Here is an 18,764-nt window from a genome sequence, read left to right as displayed (position 1 = left end):
ACCCATATTTACTCTATCGTTAGTTTTCCTTTACACCTGTTGGTTGGTGGGCTTCCCATTATTTTCGAAAAAAAAAACAAAGCGTCGCCGTTGGTAATTTAAAAGTTTTCGCACATTTATTTCGAGTTTCTTGGTTTTGAACATTACCGCCAGAACAGAAAACATAAGTACACATTATACTTGTCAAACAATTACTGAGTTTAACTAATTTAAATACAAGCAGCTTAAGTGAAAGACACACACACACACAATGCACACACAAGATGGCTGTCAAAGTGCATTTTAAATATGCTAATTAAATGGTTTTTCCCCGCTTTCTCCTTTCCCTTTGTTTGGGTATTTTTTCTGCAATTTCATTGCTGCATTTCGAGCACAGTTACAAACAGCCGTGTCCATTGTTCGTTCACGTAGTGAAGGAAATATACAAGTTTGTCGCAACAATGGCTTAAATTTGTGTTCTAGTAATTAAAATGCTGCCCGAGACTTATTCATCTGGCTCGCTACCCATTGTCCATTGTTCTCCGGCCCATTGTGGCCCGGGGATCCCCGATACACGTCCATGTACATATATAAAATGATACGGCTAAGTAAGTATCAAGAGTATAAATTCGTTATATATTTGGCTCAGCTGCAATGCCTCGCTCCTTCGTATTATTCTTACAGGTACAAGTACTCGTTGACTTTATCAAAGTCGTTTGCTTAGTTAGGTTTAAGAGTAGACATTGTATACAATCTATAATAATAATACCTATAAGATACACAGATACGCCAACGGATTAGACATTGAGATATGAACGCAATTAGTTTAATTCGACGAGAACTTAAAGGACTCGAGGCTGTCATCGGAATTGAAATGGAAATACAAGAAGTCCGCATTGTGATTGTGTTATCCCCAATATTAAACTACAATCCAAACAATTCGCAAATCCGCTTGTTGTCATTCCATACCCAGGGCATGACCTTAGCCCTCAAATTATGTATAATTTCGCTATCGAATTACCATTCTGGCTTTCGAATTCCCTCACTCCACCCCTTCTTTGTACTAATTTCGACCAGGCCTGCTATTTATCCGCTGTCATATACACATATCGAATCGGCTGTCCATTCTGTATTCCCCCCTCTGTTGTCTAAACATCACATAAGCTCATTAAATATGTTTACTATCACTGCTGTCGTTGCGCCTTGTCCACTTCCCACTGCTCGGCGGATTTCCCTGCTTCATTTCTATTTATTATTTTCATTTCAATTGTAGGTCCATCAATGACATTGCATTCAGCCTGAATGATGAACTGAACAATGCCATGGGCATCTGGTATTGGAGAGGGAAATTACTTGGCTTGAGCCCTGCCGTCTGATTTCAGTTGGGTCTCTATTATTTCCACATACAAGTTGGATTGGGCCAACAATGAAACTTGAGTCCATCAATACTATTTATGATTAGTCATTTCAATCAGACTTAATAATATTGCGGATTTTCCATTGATAAATCTATTAATTTCGATATATGTGGGTACTTTGGAATACAATACACCAAGGTTTTCAATGAACAATGAAATTCTATGCTAATCGACTATTTAGGATTTACAAAACAATGAAAATCAATTCTTAAATGGAATACTCGCTTTTATTCTTCTCTCATCCAGGGGATTCCTTCAGAACTTACTCTGTTCCATGACACTGCTCACCGAATTGTTGATCTCGGCCACCACGACGATCTCCTCGTTCTCCTCCGTCTCCTCGGGCACCATCATCAGGTTGTTGTTCATCAGGTAGGTCTCCATGCGGTGATCCCCGCCCATGGCCCCCTCGCCGGTGTTGCTGCTGCGCAGACGGTGGGTGAACGAGGATCGGGATCGTGTCATATAGGAGGATCGGGTCGTGGAGACCCTCCGCAGGACGCCGCGTCCATAGAAGAGCATTCGCACCTCGACGCGAAACCGCGGATGGGTGGCCGCATACAGGTAGGGATCCACGCAGGCGGCTGTCTTGCAGAAGAGCGCGGGAATCATCGAGCCCAGCGGCGTGATGTGCCGCTCCAGGCCAAAGACTCCCATCATGGCCACCACGGCGTAGGGGGACCAGGCCAGAAACCACAATCCGATAATGGCCGCCACAATGAAGGCCAATTTCTGCTCCGTCTTGGCCTTGTCCTTGTTCGACTGAATGCGACTCGCGGTGAAGACCACCTTCAGGATATAGAAGTACGAGTACACAATGGCCGTTAGCGGAATGCAGTAGGCCGCCACGAAGAACAGGGCCATAAATATCCGGGCGGGTGTCTCCTTGTTCAGATAGTCAAAGCTGCAGGTGGTCAGAAATCCCTCGGGCACATAGACCGACAGTCCGATGTCCAGGGCCGGCATCACGGCGAACAGGAAGCTGTAGCACCAGATCAGCAGGATAATCAGGTAGGAGCGCAGGCGGGAGCAGCGCCTCAGCGGCTGGAGGGGATGGACCACCACGTTGTAGCGGTCCAGGGCAATGGCGGTGAGGGTTCCGATGGCACAGGTGCCACTTAGGCCGCCCACAAATCCGTAGAGGCGACAGGCTGCGGGCGGAAAGTCAGTGAGTCTCTTTGGGAAGCTCAATTTTAAACCACAAAACGGGAAAAGCAATCTCTTTGAACAACAGGAAGATTTTTTTTTACCAAACCGCGAATTATTGGTTTCACTGATCTTTAATTAAATACTATAGAATTTACTTTATTTTGACTTTTAAAAAATATTACAAAAATTATTTCCTTAAGTTTTACACAAATCGGATTCCAAATTCAAAGGTATAGCAAAAAACAAATTCAATTAATGCGGTTTTTCCCTTAATCCAATACAATTTAAAGCTTTAATACCAGCATTTAATTTAACATGCTGATGAGAAATAGAACCTAATTATTTAAGTTACTCTTCCTCGTCTTTACCCAAGTAATCCCCACATTTACTTACCTATGTCACCCAAAGCCGGTCCCTCCTTGATATTGTTGTATATGGCAATTGGACACTTGACGAGCATCAGAAAGTCGCAGATGGCCAGGTTCATCACCAGAATGTTGGCCGGTGTCCGCAGTGATTTGCGGTTGGCGAACATGAAGATGACGAAGGCATTGCCCACACATCCCACTACCGAAATCAGGCAGTAGAGGGCGGCCATCACCAGAAAGGTACTCGACTTAGGCGGCTCAAACTGCAGCCAAAAAGGATTCACCTTGGCAATGTAGCTCAGGTCGTATTTGTCCCGGTAGTGAATGTAGCTGGGGTATGAACTGTAATTGCTGAAGCAAAGACAACGAGGCGTATACTTAATAAATTATTTTTCAAATTTTTTAAGTGAAATATTGTAAAAAAATAAGATTTTGTGCTTAAAAAATATAAGAGATTCGTTTAAAAGTCAACGGTTGCCGACTTTCTTTAGCTTTAAAACTTCCGGAAACCATGCGTATACTTAATAAATAATTTTAGAATGTTTTAAACGTATTTTAAATGCTTTTGACGATTTAACTATTTTTGAAAAACTTAAGATTATCTGAATAAAAATTTTAGAGATTGGTTCTATGATTTTTATATTTATATTTTTATATTTCTATTGAAAGTCAACAGATGCGGAATTTTATAAAGCCCAAGCATTAACGATTTCTTGAATATTTAAATATATTTATTAAATAGATAAATAGATAATGCCGATTTAATCCTTTAGCCTCCACTTAAGTAATCTGATTATTCTCCCCTTTGCAGTTGCACTACGCGTATGTTGTACAATGCTGTTCCAAGCACTTTAGTTGAATGCAGGTCCTAGAAAATTAAGCCGAGCTTATCGCGATGACTTGTTGAGCCAGTCATGTGCATGGAATATGTGAGGATGCGAATGTGGGTACGAGTATGGCTATTGGCTTACCTTAGACCCGTAGAGACGCTGTCATTCACGTGCTTGTCGTGGTCCTTGGCCACATTCACCGCCGAGGAAACCGCCGCCGATGGATTCCCGCCAGCCGAGGATGTGCTGCCGTTTGGGCCGTGGCTCGAGTTGGCCAACATTTCGGAGAGCGAGAGGGCTCCGGTTAGCCAAAAGCTGCTGCCGTCACCAGCATCCGTTGTCAGTGTGGGCAGGGTCGTCATGATGATGGCCTCCATGACTTGACTGGCTTGGGTGAGGAGGCCCCAAATATTTACGAGTTTCTAGTTTCGAGAGCCAAAAAGGATCCGGAACGTGCCCGCAAAGGTGGACGCGAAAATTACGCTTATTTACTTGCCAGCGCCTCAACTGCCGCATTTGGCGGAGATGCCGCTTGTCGCCGCCACTGGAGGGATGACTTCAAATTCAGTGGTGCGGTTGCGGATTCGAGTGGGGATGGTGGTGGTGCTATGTGGTTGCAGCGGTCACGAAGCATTTTCCGTTTGCTAAATGCCAATGGGGTTAGCTGCAATTAGCTGTCCGCCGGTGACCCTAAAAGTGGGACAGATAAAAACAGACAGTTGGCTTAATCGATGCTCTATTTAATTAACCGCTTCTGGCTTAAGATTGCTTCTTGTACTAAATTTAAACAAAGCACAGGGAGTCAGCTTTCGAGCATTTTTCCCTAATATTTTCTTAGCTACCTTAAATCTTGATTCGCCATAAATGAAGCTTAATTTTTTTTGAAGGGTCCAGAATGCAGTTCATGATTGAAGCAGCGTGAAACCAATAAACTTGGTTCGAACTTTTTTCAGACCATCAGGAAAAGGTTGTGGGCTTGCAAAAGAAAAGTTATTAAAAGCAGCGGGAAACCAATAACATTGTGTTAACTATTCGGTTAAAGTTTATCACAATGTCGAACTTAATATTTCGCCCGCTTTCAACTGATTAACAAAGTTTTTTATGTATTTTGCATGCCAAACTCGTTTAAGCCGCAACTTGAAGTTAATTCAATTTGTGATAAGTGTTCAAAGAGGGGGTTACAATTTGCGTAGCAATCCTTTGTTTACCCAAAGTGTTCCAATGTACTCTTGAAGAGGGTGGTCTAAAAGTATTGACACGTTTGGAAATCCTTTAGCATGGCTTTTAAAAATGTATATTCTTGATTGATAAGCTTAAATCATATTTTATTCTATTTTGTTAAAACATTGGTACGTCGGCCTTTTGGCTAAACTAAATTTAATTGTTAGAAGCCACTTTGATAACGTACACAAAAATTGGCTTAAAACAGTCATTCAATTTGACAGCCATCCTTTCAGTTCCCAAAGCGACAGAAATGTGAAATTCCGTTTCCCTTTAAATTGTGCAAATTCGGATTCCGTCAGCGACATGCGTGCTTTTAAATTTCCATATAAATTTGGTTCATTGTGCCTGGAGGTTTTAAGCTACAAAACGGAAATAGATGAAATGGCTGAACTGGAATAAAATAAAAATTGTAAACCATCCGAAATAAAAAGAATGAACTAGCAGAAATGCATCTAATAATAGTAAAAAATTCTTTTATTTAAAAAAAGGACTCGGGTCAACTAGACATTCTCATTTAATGTTGCACGAGTTTTATTATTATTTTATTAGTCTGCCTTTAAAAATACAAATAAAATTTAAAATTCAATACGCGAGTATCGCATATAATTTAAATTTATTTTTTTGATATCTGTGTGATACACCCGTGTAAAAAGTAAAAGAAAATGTTGTATTTTAAGAATGTGCAACAATGTAAAGGAAACGTGGTAATCAAAAAGTTTGCAAGAAAATGGTTATTTAAATCCTAGATCCGCCACTGTCTTCAAGAGTATTCCAAATTCGATGTTCAAAGGTGTCCTTTCCACCTTTCTATACTCAGCTCATCTGGTATTAGTTCATGATTTGTTAACAACTGAAACCGAAACCACATCAAGTTTGGTAACGCATACCAATTGGAAACGGAATTGGACATGGCAAATCAATTATCGTCTGCTTGTGCAGAACGCTTTGGGTGGATTACTTATTATGTAAATCTCTGAGAAAATGTATTTAATTAGGGAACTTAATTGCTTATTAAATAACTTTCAGGCGGCCACGTGAGCCCGGCGGGCTTGCAGACTTTGAGGTCTTGCCGCAAGTGCTTTCCAGCTGAAACTCAAACACGAACTTCTGCGAAAGGAACCCGGGCATAAACAGCACTTGGCCAAAGACAAATTCTGAGCTCGAAACTTTTACCAACAGCAACAAATGCAGCAGCTGCAGAGCAACTGAGGGGCAACTACAACTTCAGCCTCTGGGAACAACTACAAGTGACCTATGTCCCGGGCATCGCCGCTCAAGCGTTTTCCTTATTATATTTACAACTCTCGGAACATCAAAACAAAGACGACGACTCTGCCTTTTGTGGAAAATATCAGCTGGAAAATATATAGAGTTCCGCTTTGAAAGCGCCGTGCTTTACCATTTAAATAGCACTAATTGGCCAATTGAAATCTGTCTTTGCTCTCAGGCTCCCCCGAAAATGGGGTGCTGGTTTTTGTTTTGACTTTTGTTCCGACTGAATGCAAACAGCATTTTGGGGAAAATCGAATGCCTTTCCATGGGTCACAAGCTGTGGCAATGGCAATTAATCATCTAAACAGGATATGGGAATACGTTCATTGTCGGTACAATTTGCCTGCTTGTTGGCAGTCAATGGGCTTACACACTTCTGTCAGTTAACTGGAAATGTGCACAGGCTGCTTTGGAGCGCTCGTTAAAAGTACCTAGCTACGGACTTCCGAAAGTCTGTCCTAATATCACCACTTTGTTCAAGGTTCCACAAAGGCACTGCTATGAAACTTCAAAAAGGCAATTTCGTAACTACAAGCAACTACAAAACAAAAAGTTTATTGTTCAAAAAGATCAAGCTAAATTGAATATTATTATTTTTCTCAAAGATACTTTTTTATTGGTGTCTAGGGTGTCTGTCCATATAATCACATTTTCGCCTAGGTTAAATCCTGTCAAAAAAATTGTTTTAAAAAAATGTATTACAGAAAATTTGTTCCAAGAACCCCTCTCAACTTAATCCTGTCTACAGCACTGTCCTGTTTACGTAATGAGTTAATTAAGTTCCTGAGCAGTTGAGCATAACCTGTTGAATGTCCTGCCAATAAAGATGTTGAAATACAATTTAAATACTAAATGTTTATCGCTTGAAATATATCTAAAATTAGCCACCTTTGTGCCTTTTATGCTAGGCTCTTTAGAAACCGATTGAGGCAATTGAGGGTCATTCAGGACGATCAAAGGAACCAACTGAGCAGAGAGAGAGAGAGCTGTTAAGAAACCACTCGATTCTCCTTCCACTTTCAACGTCGAAAAAATGTGCAGGCAGGCGTGATTTTATTTGGGTCCATTCGACATTCATTCGATTAGGCCAAGTTCTCTTAACGGCCAGGGCCAGGCCTTTGCAAATTATCCCCTCCTTCTATCAGTCGCATTTGGTTACGTCAAGGCCGGAATACTGAGCACTAAACAAAAACGGAACCATCACTTAGGTGGTTAGGCGTAGATTTTTCCATGGCGGATATGCGCATTTTGGCTGGATGCACAAATGTTTCCCTGGCAAATGCATTTTGTTCTTTATTTTGCCGCCACAATTTCATCCGCTCTCAAAATTTAATTACGAGTGCAAATGGTTTTAAAGTGTTCAGTTCTGTTCTGTCCTGCGGCAACTGGAAATGCGGGATGATTGCTCGGATACAATTATCCAGCCACTTGGTGAAAAAGTGGGAAAACGCTAACAACGGTTGCAAAATGGCAAGAAAATAATTTATTTAAATTAAGTTTTAATTTTAAATGTTTTTGGTTTATCTCGTCGTCTGCGGAAGAAGCTGTCACCATAATTGCAATGCGAATTGTTATTGGCCTTAAGTTAAAGGGCAGAAAAAAGGCAGAAAAGCAAGAAAATAATTTACTAAAGTGCTCTGCATTTTTCCTCTAATATAATGATTAAATGATTATTATTGGAACTAGGTTAACAAATGATTTAAAATAATTTTGTATTTTTTTATAAAATAACACTGAGTTAAAAAATCGGCAATTGCTGGAAAAATACACATATAAGCTTTAATGAACTGAAAATAGATAAATATTTAGGATTAAGTTAATAAAATAATATGTTCAAAAAGTGAAGAAAATGGCGCAACGTCACGAAATCACGTTCATATATAAGCAATTTAAGTCACATTTTTATAAAATCAAATTTTTGCCAGAGTTAGCACAAGCCAACAGAGGCATCCCAGGCAACCCAGGCACCCCGTGCAATCACATGTGTCCGGATCAGACGGGTAATGTGCCACCACTTTTGTCCTGCATCCCGTATTCAAAGGGTTACACCAGCTGGAGGAAAAATCTCGCAGCTGATTCATAAACACGAGGTTTAGTCGACATCCAGGCTTTAAGAGGAGGTAAACCTGATTCGGTGACATTTTTCCATGTTGATTTTGTTTTTTTTTTCCTTTTGCCATGAGAACCCATGACCCCCCGCCTTCCCCCCTGTGTATATTGATTTATGCTCGCGCAAGTTTTCATTTCACAATTTTCACTTATGTATGGCAGTTTATTGCAGTCCTCATCTGCACTCAGCCTTTTTCCTGCGCCCCGTCCTCGAAACCCCTTCTGCGCTGCACGTGCTCGGCTGGTCTGGTTTTCCACCAAATGCAAAGCTGGCTGCCCAAGGCTGTGACAGAACAGAAAGTTCCGCGCCACTATCATCAACAGGCTCTTAGCCGCCTAAACATGCATATAACAAAAATTTAGAAACCTAAAAAAAATACCTTAATATTTAAAAGTTATGAAATATATTATTATAATATTATATATTCAAAAAAAGGATTAAAAGATTTTTAATAGTAATCAGAAACAGACCTAGCTAATTTAAGGCAATCATTAAGAATTTTATATGGATTAATTAAATTTTTTTCCGCCATTATTAAAAGTACATAACCTTAAAATCCGGAGAGATTATTATCTTTTAAGAGTGCAACATTCTTTACGATGATGTTAATATTTAAATATGTAAATTATAAAACTTTAAATAACTTTTATTCTCGAAATCGATTCTATGACAATCAAGTCAGTAAAAAATTAAAATTAATTAATCATTTTTTTTTTTAAAATCTTAGTTATGTTTTTCTAATTTCAGAACTGAACAGTGTTCTACAAAAATTAAATTAAAAATTGATTAAAAATTTAATATTGATGGTAAAGTGGTAAAGTTCCATTATATAAATGTACCTATATATTTGAAATCGATTAATTTTCCCATTTCAGATAGGTAATAGTATTTTTCCTTCTGTGCAGCAGCGATGAATGCTAATGCTGATGGCTCACGCCACTGAGATAGGGAGAGGATGTTGCTGAAACTGAGATCTGCACCGCATTAGAGAATGTCAAGTATTCAATTTGGCCTGAATTAAACCACTGTGTCTTTAAGATGCGAATTCCCATTGTGGCCGACCGGCGAACCGTCCACATCCACATCCACCATCAGTAGGTGCAGTGGCCGGAATGTAGGCAAAACAGTCAAGAGCACTCACGGTTGCATATGGAAACGCTGGCAGGGGAAATGAAACGGAAAGGATGAACTGCATATCTCCAAGACATCCAAAGAGCCATCTCCGAGGCCAACTGCTCGAGAAGCGCCCCCGAGACATGCGGCTGTCGTCCACTGAAGACCACTTCATGGGGCTTACGGTTCGGTTTGGCCAACCCTATGCGAGATGCCGGATCCTATTTGCTGGGAAGGCGGAAAAGTGCTGTGTAGAACGTCGCCACTCAGGTGTGTCAGCCTAACAAAGGAGACACCCAAAGAAAGCCGAAAAGAAATCAGCCGAGAGGACTCAGATTGCCAGAAAGAGAGCAGCCTGCACTTGTCCATTAATTCGTGGGTATTCCACTCTTTTCCCATTACGAAAAGCCGCTTATTCCCAGCTGCGAAGGCTCAAGTGTTTTTCCTGAACCTATTTTGTGCTAATATAACTAAGCCCCTGCTAAGTAGACCTCAATCAAATTAATATAAATTAGGTAAACAAATTAGGTATATTGAGCCAGAAGGATTTAATCTCTTTGTTTATTTCGTGAAATGCAATCAAATTTATTAAAGGGTTGATATTAATTCGTATTTGTGTGACTGAAAATAGGTATATGAAAAGTAATATCAATAAATTCCCTTGTCAAAGAAAAGTTATTGAAACTCCCACGCCACAAAATATTCTCTAAATTGCGTTATTCAATTTAATATTTGATTTACTTCCCTTGCACCGCAGATTAGTTTTCATAAAAGGGAAAATAATTGAATTCGATATTAAAAATAGTTTTCCAAGTAAATTTTGATTGCCTCTTTAATATTTAATGTTTAAATGATATTACTGGTAACCTTTAGCATACGAATGCGGGTTAAATTGAGAGAATCAGAATCAGTTCAAAAAGTTTGCAAATACTTTTGTATTGAACAAAACATTTCGAAAAGTAAATATTCTCTGATTTTGCTGATTGATTCTCGATTGTGCGACAATAATCAAAGAAATAAACGTCATTTTTGTTGGCAAGTAAACAAAGTTCAACATATTCCAAGTCAAACAAGTATTATCAAAGGACCTTGTCTCCTGCATCCTGAAGTAGATAAACAACTATAAAATGGTTATGAGAAATGGCTGTGCTCACCTGCCGTGATTATTGAGTTATTTTTGTTTTCGTGAACTTAAAGGTCACTTTACGGATTTTCCTTTGTGCACTGCATTGTAAATCTATTTCAACGGAACTGTGTCTTTTTCAATTCTGAATTTTGTACTTCCAAGACCACTTGGTTCTGAAAAGAGCTGAATCTTTACAAAGTTTACTTTTCAGTTTATCGCCATTGAAGTCCCAAAGTTGGTCAGCGCCAATTGCCGACTGGCGCCAACCGGACACAAAACTTTAAACTTTATTTCCGGCGATTACCCGGAAAAGTTATATTCGTTAAAAATTTAAGCGGCTTTTAAGCCGTTCCTTTGACGACTTAGCGGCTTTCGGTGCGTTGGTAAAGCTATTACTTGTTGACACGCGGCGTATACGCGATTTTTAATTAAACCGCCAATAGCTTTGGGATTACAAGTGTGTACATCCGGTGAATCCCAGAGCCTCAAGCTGACTAACTGAAGACTCGCGTGCGACTGAGTCCCAGAACGCAGCAGCTGGTGTTTTTATCAATGAAAATTGTTGCTTGTCGGCATCCTTTTTCCGAACCGCTAGGATGCTGAAGAGAAATTTCACGAGCGAGCAGGCGCGAAAGAGAAAGTCTTTCCACCGCTCTTAAATGCAGTATGCGGTTTTTCCGCCCAACATAAGTTGGCTTGTTGGCTCATATTTGCCAAGGCTATTCACATTTCATTACGGCCACTTGTGTGTTGTTCTTGAACTCGGCAGACGAAGTATGCCTCGAGTTAGTGGGTGTTTCTAGTCGTATATAATATGTATGTGTAGTATGTAGCATCGGTCTACCGGTCGGTCAGCCATTGGCTTCTGTAATTTGGGAGCTGCAGGCTGATTCACCACCGAAGTGGGTGTTCATTGATAAACGCTACCTGTTCAAAGCCATGGGCTCCATTGAGGTACAGGTGTGCGTGTCAAAAGAGCCGCAACCCTGCATTGCAGCTCCTAATTTAATGAACATTATGTTGATGCGGTGTTACAAAAAGGAATTTAGAACTTAAATGTGGGAACATAAAGGGTATAAGTTATTCATTCGGTCAGTACACGATTTGTAAGTATATTTGCCAGAAGTCACAAATTACTAATAAAGATATATAAAAAGTATAAAATTAGTAAGCAACTCATAGTATTTATATTTAATTATATTATAATCAACTACATATTTTATAATTTTTATTATATTTAAAAGAGAAACTCACATTGCAAAAAATAAAAATTATTTAGAACAGATCTTTTTATTGGCATCTAAACTCAACGTTCGATTACATTTCAGCTATACAAGATTTTCGAGGTTGATTTGCCACATAAATCAAAAAAGTGATTACACAGTAATAACCAGATCATAAACACCTTGGTCTATTGTTTTTCGAGGAATTTATGCGGTTGACTGCGGTACGAAATAGTAGAGTTCGAGCGGCGATGACAAACTGGCGGCATTTGTCTGGTTTAGCATCGTCACGAACCATTTGAGAGCCCGTAAATTGAGCAAAGCCCGCCGCAGCCAGTCGGCAGTTGCACTTTAATTAAAAATAAATACGGATAAAGACCGCTATCCCCGCTCCAGCCCCTCGAACCCTTCTGTAAATGCCAACTAGTCTAATTCTAATGATTATTGATGTGGCTGCTGATGGCCTGGCTGTTGACTGCCGTTTGTTTTCTGAGTCAGCTTTTTGACCTGTCCAACAATGGTGGCGATTTGCCGTAGTTTGGCCTGCAGTAAACCCTCCTCAATTACTGTTAATGCTCCGAGTTGCCTTTGAACGGCCAAACTCTCTACATTTCTCCCGATTTATTCATTTGTGTACAATGTTTTTTTTTTGCCCCGTAATTCCATGTCGTTTTTGTGTTAGCTGTTGGCAAGTGCTCTTCGTTTAACTCGGCCAAAGTGAGGGCTTGTAATCAGTGAAAACAAAAAGAATATTCAGCTCTAATGGATGTTTACTTATTTGCCATTGTGATATTTTAATAGAGAAAAAGTCTGGCTTATGCTCCTCATTTTTCATATTTTTAACTTTTTCATAAGTTTATTTTTAAATAAATTAAAAGAAAGCTAGGTTTTACCTGTAAACTCGTAAAAAATCTATGTTAGAGTGGGGAAATATTTTTATTGCACCTCCATACCTATATGGAAATAAGAAATATTTGAAACTTTTCTATAAGTTTATTTTTAAAGAAATTAAAATTTATGAAGGGCATCCCATTTACATTTTTTAGCATCCACAATTAATGAAACCTTAGTTTAACCTGTAAGCTCGTAAAAAATGTATGTTAGAGTGAGCAAATATTTTTAATGAACCACCTTACCGATTTAGAAATGAGATCCCCTCTAAAAAGTATTCCCTAAAATATCGCATTCATTTTTATGTGTGCAGCCGAAACACACAACCGAACCTTTGCAGGTCGTCTTCCCGGGTTAGATATTAAAAGTTTTGCTTTGTGGCACTAAATTATACGACATTTACGCATTCGCCGCTGGTTGGTAGTATATATATTTTGTTTTCTGTTTTTTAGCCCAAAGCACGAAAAAAAGCACTTACTCTCTCTGTTTATGATGCTGTCCCTGTCTCGCTATGTACGGCTTTACATCCCCTTCCCCTTTCCCGTCTTCAAAAACCCGAGCAGAGTAATTAGTGACTTGTACAAAAAATAAGAATACAAAAAGAGTCTATTATAAAGCGGGGCATAAGCGTAAGTGTTCTCTGCGCAACTTTTCCAGATTGTAGACTTTGTGCTCGTGGAACCAGACATTTAGGTTCCCGCTTGACATATCACGGAGGTCGTTTTAATACACGCCTCAGTTTGCCCAGATGAACGACAATGCAAAATGCTTAACAGCTCCGGTGAAAAATTTCCATTGTCAAAAGCCGAACTTCGCGGGATGAGTCAGACGGTAAGTGGGTTAAAAAATAAAATACCCGAAAAATTCCTACAAATACAAAGCCCCAGCGATGAATAACAAACTTACGATAATCTGCTTCCTAGTTTTAATTAATTGGTTTATTGATCTATTCACAAAGCAGAGAAATGCATTCGTTAACCTGATATTCTGTATGGCATTAAACACATTCAATTAAATAGCAATTGTTTTCACATAAGTGGTGTGTTTATTTATTGCGTAATCAATTGTTTATACAAAAAATTAATTTGGATCGAAAGTAATTACTACTGACATCATAGATGATTACGTATAAATGGGCAGCTTTATAAAATAAATTTATATTATAATTACTTAGTTACATAGTTCCAACACTCCAAAGGTGTTGGTAAATTGATGAAGTCTTCGCGCGCCTTTAATTAATACAGTATTCCAGTTTAAATTATAATAAAATAACTATTGATTTAGCAATTTGCTAGTTGACCATTGACTTTTTTTGTTTATCAAACCATCAAACACTGTAAAACTGGAGGGCTCGCTTATTGATTTCCAGCGAACAAGTTAATAAAATGGCATTGTGTTAATCTGTTTGTCAGTTTTAATATTGATCCCTTCGCTGGACATTGAAAAGCTATGGGTATCAGGGGAAATGGAAATGGTTACGCAGCGCAATGCAAACAAGCTGCACAATGCGATTAGCATGCAATAGTAATGCCATTTAATGTGCCCTGTGCATCCACATTGCACTACGATTTGTGGCTGCGACATGTGATGCAAAGATAAACAACAAAGCAATCAGCCTAAGTATAGCACAGATATATATAGAAATAAGCCCTTCAATTCCCCGCATTTCACCGGCCTCAAATGCATAAACAATACTGTTTGGCTGTCGATCATCGAAAGGCCGCGGTTTTGTAACCCCCTCGAATCGAATCTCAAGTCCTCACTCTCTTTCGAGGGCTTTCGACAGTCGCTCGAGCGCTATCGTAATTTGACTTTCCAGTCTCGTCTTTCGGTCTTTCCCCGGCTTGGATTACCATCTATATAGTTCCATCGTAGTCATCCAATTCGGCGGTTACTCATCGACATCGACGCTTTAGTCCATCACGCACGCAATTAGTCATTCGGCTATTAATTAATCGGGGCTTTGGCTCCTCGAATCGGGCATACCCTCTGCTACCTCAGATTCCAAGGCATATAGAAGCTATCAAAGAGACATAATGATATAAGGTTGTAGCAGGATGGCTACGTAGTAGTATGTATGTATGTATAAGTTATTGTATTCCTTCTAGAACATTCCTGAATATTCTTAGAGTACGTTGTTGTTGTTGTAGAGCTTACTCTCTCTCTTGCGATCTCACCACACTCACTCTCTCAGAGAGTCGGGGGTTGGTTCGAGTCGTGAGCTGAGAGCGAAGTTAGTTGAATGCCAGCAGTGATCCTGACCAGATAAAACTTGTGAAATAAACTAATAATAAAACTATAAACTATTTTGTGTAAACATATATTCTACTGTGTGGTATTTCATTAATAGGGACATATATCATACCCCTACAAAATCAGAAGTGGGCCGATCACGTGCCAAACAAATTAAAAACTACAAGTTTAAAAACTAAGAAAGTGAAACAATTTAATAAAACAAAATGGATTTGAACAAAGTATCGATAAAACAATTAAAAATATGGTTAAGTGTATTAAAATGTTCAACGACTGGTTCAAAACAGGAGTTGATTTTACGTTTAAACAAATTACCGAGCGAAAAACGCAATAAGTTTAACGAAATGAAGGAGAACCGAGACGGCGAAAGAAGTAAAGGAGAAGACGGAGGCAAAGAGAAATTCCAAGAACGAGACGGCGATAGAAGTAACTGCAAAGACGGCGGCATCGAGAATTTCGAGGAAGAAGACGGCGGCAAAAGTAACAACGAAGACGGCGGTAAAGAGGAGTACAAAGTAGAAGAAGGCGACGAAATTAATAGCGAAGATGGAGAAGGCAAGAACAAAGTTGGCGAAAAGAACGACAAAGGCGAAGACGGTGAAAAAGTTCGGGAATATATACGCGAAGATGGAGAAAACGAAAGCGAAGCTGGCGAGGAAACAAGAGGTGAAAGAAGCTACGAAAGAGACGGCAAACAGAACAAAGGTGGAGGCAGAAATCGAAACTGTGCAGAAGTGAACATGCAGAACCAAGCTGGAGAGAAAGAAAAGATGGAGAACAATTTTAATCAAAGTATAGACATTTCTTTGAGAATGGCTACGCAAGTGTTGTGTGAGTTTGCGGGCGAATCATGTGCGCGCAAATGGATCACTCGGATATATAATATCGCAAGCATCTACGGTATAACCGGAAATTATATAAAAATGTTGATGATTAGCAAAATTAAAGGCAAAGCTAATGTTTGGTTGCACGCAAATGCTGGGCGTGTTTTGTTACCATTGGAGGAATTAACGGCTGAGCTGATCGCAATGTTTGGCGAAAAATCATCAAAGCTGGAGATAAGGCGCAAATTTGAGCATCGCAAATGGAGTGCAGGCGAGACGTTCGGGAGTTATGTTGACGACAAGATAATGCTTGCTCAGGGCATTAATATTGATGGAGATGAAATGTTGAGCTGCATCATCGAAGGTATTACAAATCAAGGGCTGCGCAATCTGGCGCACATTCAAAGCTTTGTGGATGTTGGGCACATAAAGCGAGCATTTGCCGATGTTAGATTACCGAAATCTGTTGGAAAACCGATGACATCATTGGACTTCAAGGACAAGAAGGAGACACGATGTTTCAATTGCAATGCCAAAGGGCATTGGGCGAACGAGTGCAGAAAGTCAAAACGGGAGAAAGGATCGTGCTATGCGTGCGGCGAGATGGGACATTTTGTGGCGACGTGTTTGAAGAGCAAAAATAAGAACACAGGCAATAATAATTATGTAAGATACGTTGAAATCAATTTTATGAATGATATTAATACCAAGTTAACTACAGAATGTCTCATAGATACAGGGAGCCCGATTTCATTTATTAAAATATCAAAAGTACCAGAAAATGTTTGCAAATTACCAGTTTTAAGTTTATATCATGGATTAAATAAGAGTTACTTAGAAACCTATGGCAAAATATTGTGTTATGTTATGAAGAATTTAAATAAAATTCATTTTCATTTAGTTATTGTGGCAAACAAATCTATGAGTCATGACGTAGTCCTTGGAAGAGATTTTATGGAAGCATGTAATATTAATTTAAACCTCGACACTTTGAAAATGGTTACGGTTGAGAACATTGAAAACCCTCCAAATGTTAGTGATATTGTTAGAAATGTTAGAGAAGAAAATCAGATTGTTAGTGATATTGTTAGTCATGAAAACCAGATAGTTAGCAATGTTAGTGATAAAATTAGCGACAATAGGCAGATGATTAGAAATGTTAGTAAAGTTACAGATAAAGAAATAGTTAGGAATAGCAATGAAATAGATCTAGTGGCAAGGGAATTGTTTAATATTAATATTACAGATGAAAGTCCAGATTACAAAATTGGCAATGAAGTGAATTATAATGTTAGGCGTCATTTTATTAAAATGGTAGAAAGCTGTTATGTAAATAAACAAAGACCAAAGGAACCCGAAGTTAGATGTGAAATAAAATTAAGATTAGAGGATTCTAAACCTTTTAGTTGTTCGCCCAGACGTTTAGCTTATACAGAAAAAGAAAAGTTACAGGTTATATTAGATGAATACTTAAACGAGGGAATTATAAGACCAAGTCAATCGGAGTACGCATCTCCAATAGTGTTAGTAAAAAAGAAAACAGGCGACTTACGACTATGTGTGGATTATCGAAAACTTAATAAGACAATGGTTAAAGATAACTATCCTTTACCTTTAATTGACGATTTGTTAGACACTTTAGTAAATAAAACAATATTTTCGAAATTAGATTTAAAACATGGCTACTTTCATGTATTTGTGGATAAGGACTCAATAAAATATACTTCATTTATGACGCCATTAGGACAATTTGAATTTATGCGGATGCCAATGGGGCTTAAAAACGCTCCTGCGGTGTTTCAGAGATTTATTAATACAATTTTTGCGGACATGATTAGGGATGGCAAGGTAGTAATATATATGGACGACATTATGATCGCCAGTAAAGAGATACAGGAACATTTAAATGTTCTTAGGGAAGTTTTTGATCGTTTAGCAAGAAACAAACTAGAATTGAGAATGGACAAATGTGAGTTTTTACAAGCAAGTGTACAATATTTAGGTTTTTTAGTAACCAGCAAGGGAATACAAGCTAATGATAAAGGAATAGAAGCTGTTAGAGATTTCCCTGTTCCAGATAAAGTACATGGTGTTAGAAGCTTTTTAGGTTTATGTTCGTATTTTAGGAGATTCATTAAGAATTTTTCGATGATCGCAAAACCATTATATGACCTGTTAAAGAAAGATAAAGAGTTTGCATTTGAAGAAAGGGAACTACAATGTTTTGAGATGCTTAAGAAAATGTTAGTTAAAGCGCCAGTGTTAGGATTATATTATTATAAAGACGAGATAGAATTGCATACAGATGCAAGCGCACAAGGTTTTGGAGCGGTCTTACTACAAAGGAAAGAGGATAAAAAGTTGCACCCTATTTTTTATTTTTCAAAGGCCACAACAAAAGACGAGGCAAAATATCACAGTTTTGAACTTGAAACGTTAGCAATAATTTATGCTCTACGAAGATTTAGAATTTATGTGCAGGGTAGACGATTTAGAATAGTTACTGATTGTAACTCACTGACGTTAACATTAAATAGGATTGAGTTAAACCCTCGAATTGCACGATGGGCATTAGAATTGCTTGAGTATGACTTTGAGTTAGTTCATAAATCGGGAAAACTTATGCAACACGTAGACGCGTTAAGTAGGAATACGAATATACTGGTAGTAGAAACGAATAGTTTTGAAGACAATTTAATTATTTGTCAAGCGAAAGATGAAAAGTTGAAAGATGTTAGGAAAAAGTTAGAAAAAGAGGAAGATAAAATGTTTGAGATGAGAAATGGAGTTATTTATAGAAAATCAAATGATGGGAAATTGTTATTCTGTGTGCCAGGAGAAATGGAGGACAAGATATTATACAAATATCACAATGAATTAGGTCATTTAGGACGAGACAAGGTTATGGATGCTATTGTTAGGACGTATTGGTTTCCGAATATGAAAGAAAAAGTTGTTAGACATATTGATAATTGTTTGAGATG

At 38.6% G+C, this 18,764-nt stretch overlaps 1 protein-coding gene across 2 annotated transcripts; it reads right to left on the bottom strand.

Moving 5' to 3' along the window:
* Window positions 1-135: 135 nt before the first annotated feature.
* Rh7 (Rhodopsin 7) lies at window positions 136-11,018 on the bottom strand. 2 transcript variants are annotated; one of them, XM_070215114.1, is made up of 4 exons: window positions 10,618-11,018; window positions 3,886-4,434; window positions 2,940-3,265; window positions 136-2,548 (listed from the first exon to the last, which is right to left on the bottom strand). In XM_070215114.1, the coding sequence occupies exons 2-4, from the start codon at window positions 4,119-4,121 to the stop codon at window positions 1,653-1,655; spliced, it is 1,458 nt and encodes a 485-aa protein (XP_070071215.1). In that variant the 5' UTR covers window positions 4,122-4,434; window positions 10,618-11,018; the 3' UTR covers window positions 136-1,652. The 2 variants fall into 2 exon arrangements, with proteins under 2 accessions (XP_070071215.1, XP_044250288.1); XM_044394353.2 differs by lacking the exon at window positions 10,618-11,018 and adding an exon at window positions 4,587-4,789.
* Window positions 11,019-18,764: the final 7,746 nt, after the last annotated feature.

Source organism: Drosophila takahashii, chromosome 3L (genome assembly GCF_030179915.1).
Source record: "Drosophila takahashii strain IR98-3 E-12201 chromosome 3L, DtakHiC1v2, whole genome shotgun sequence".
Classification (NCBI taxonomy): Eukaryota; Metazoa; Arthropoda; class Insecta; order Diptera; family Drosophilidae; genus Drosophila; species Drosophila takahashii.
The sequence above is the reverse complement of the archived record's forward strand: the minus strand, read 5'-3'. Positions and strand labels throughout refer to the sequence as shown.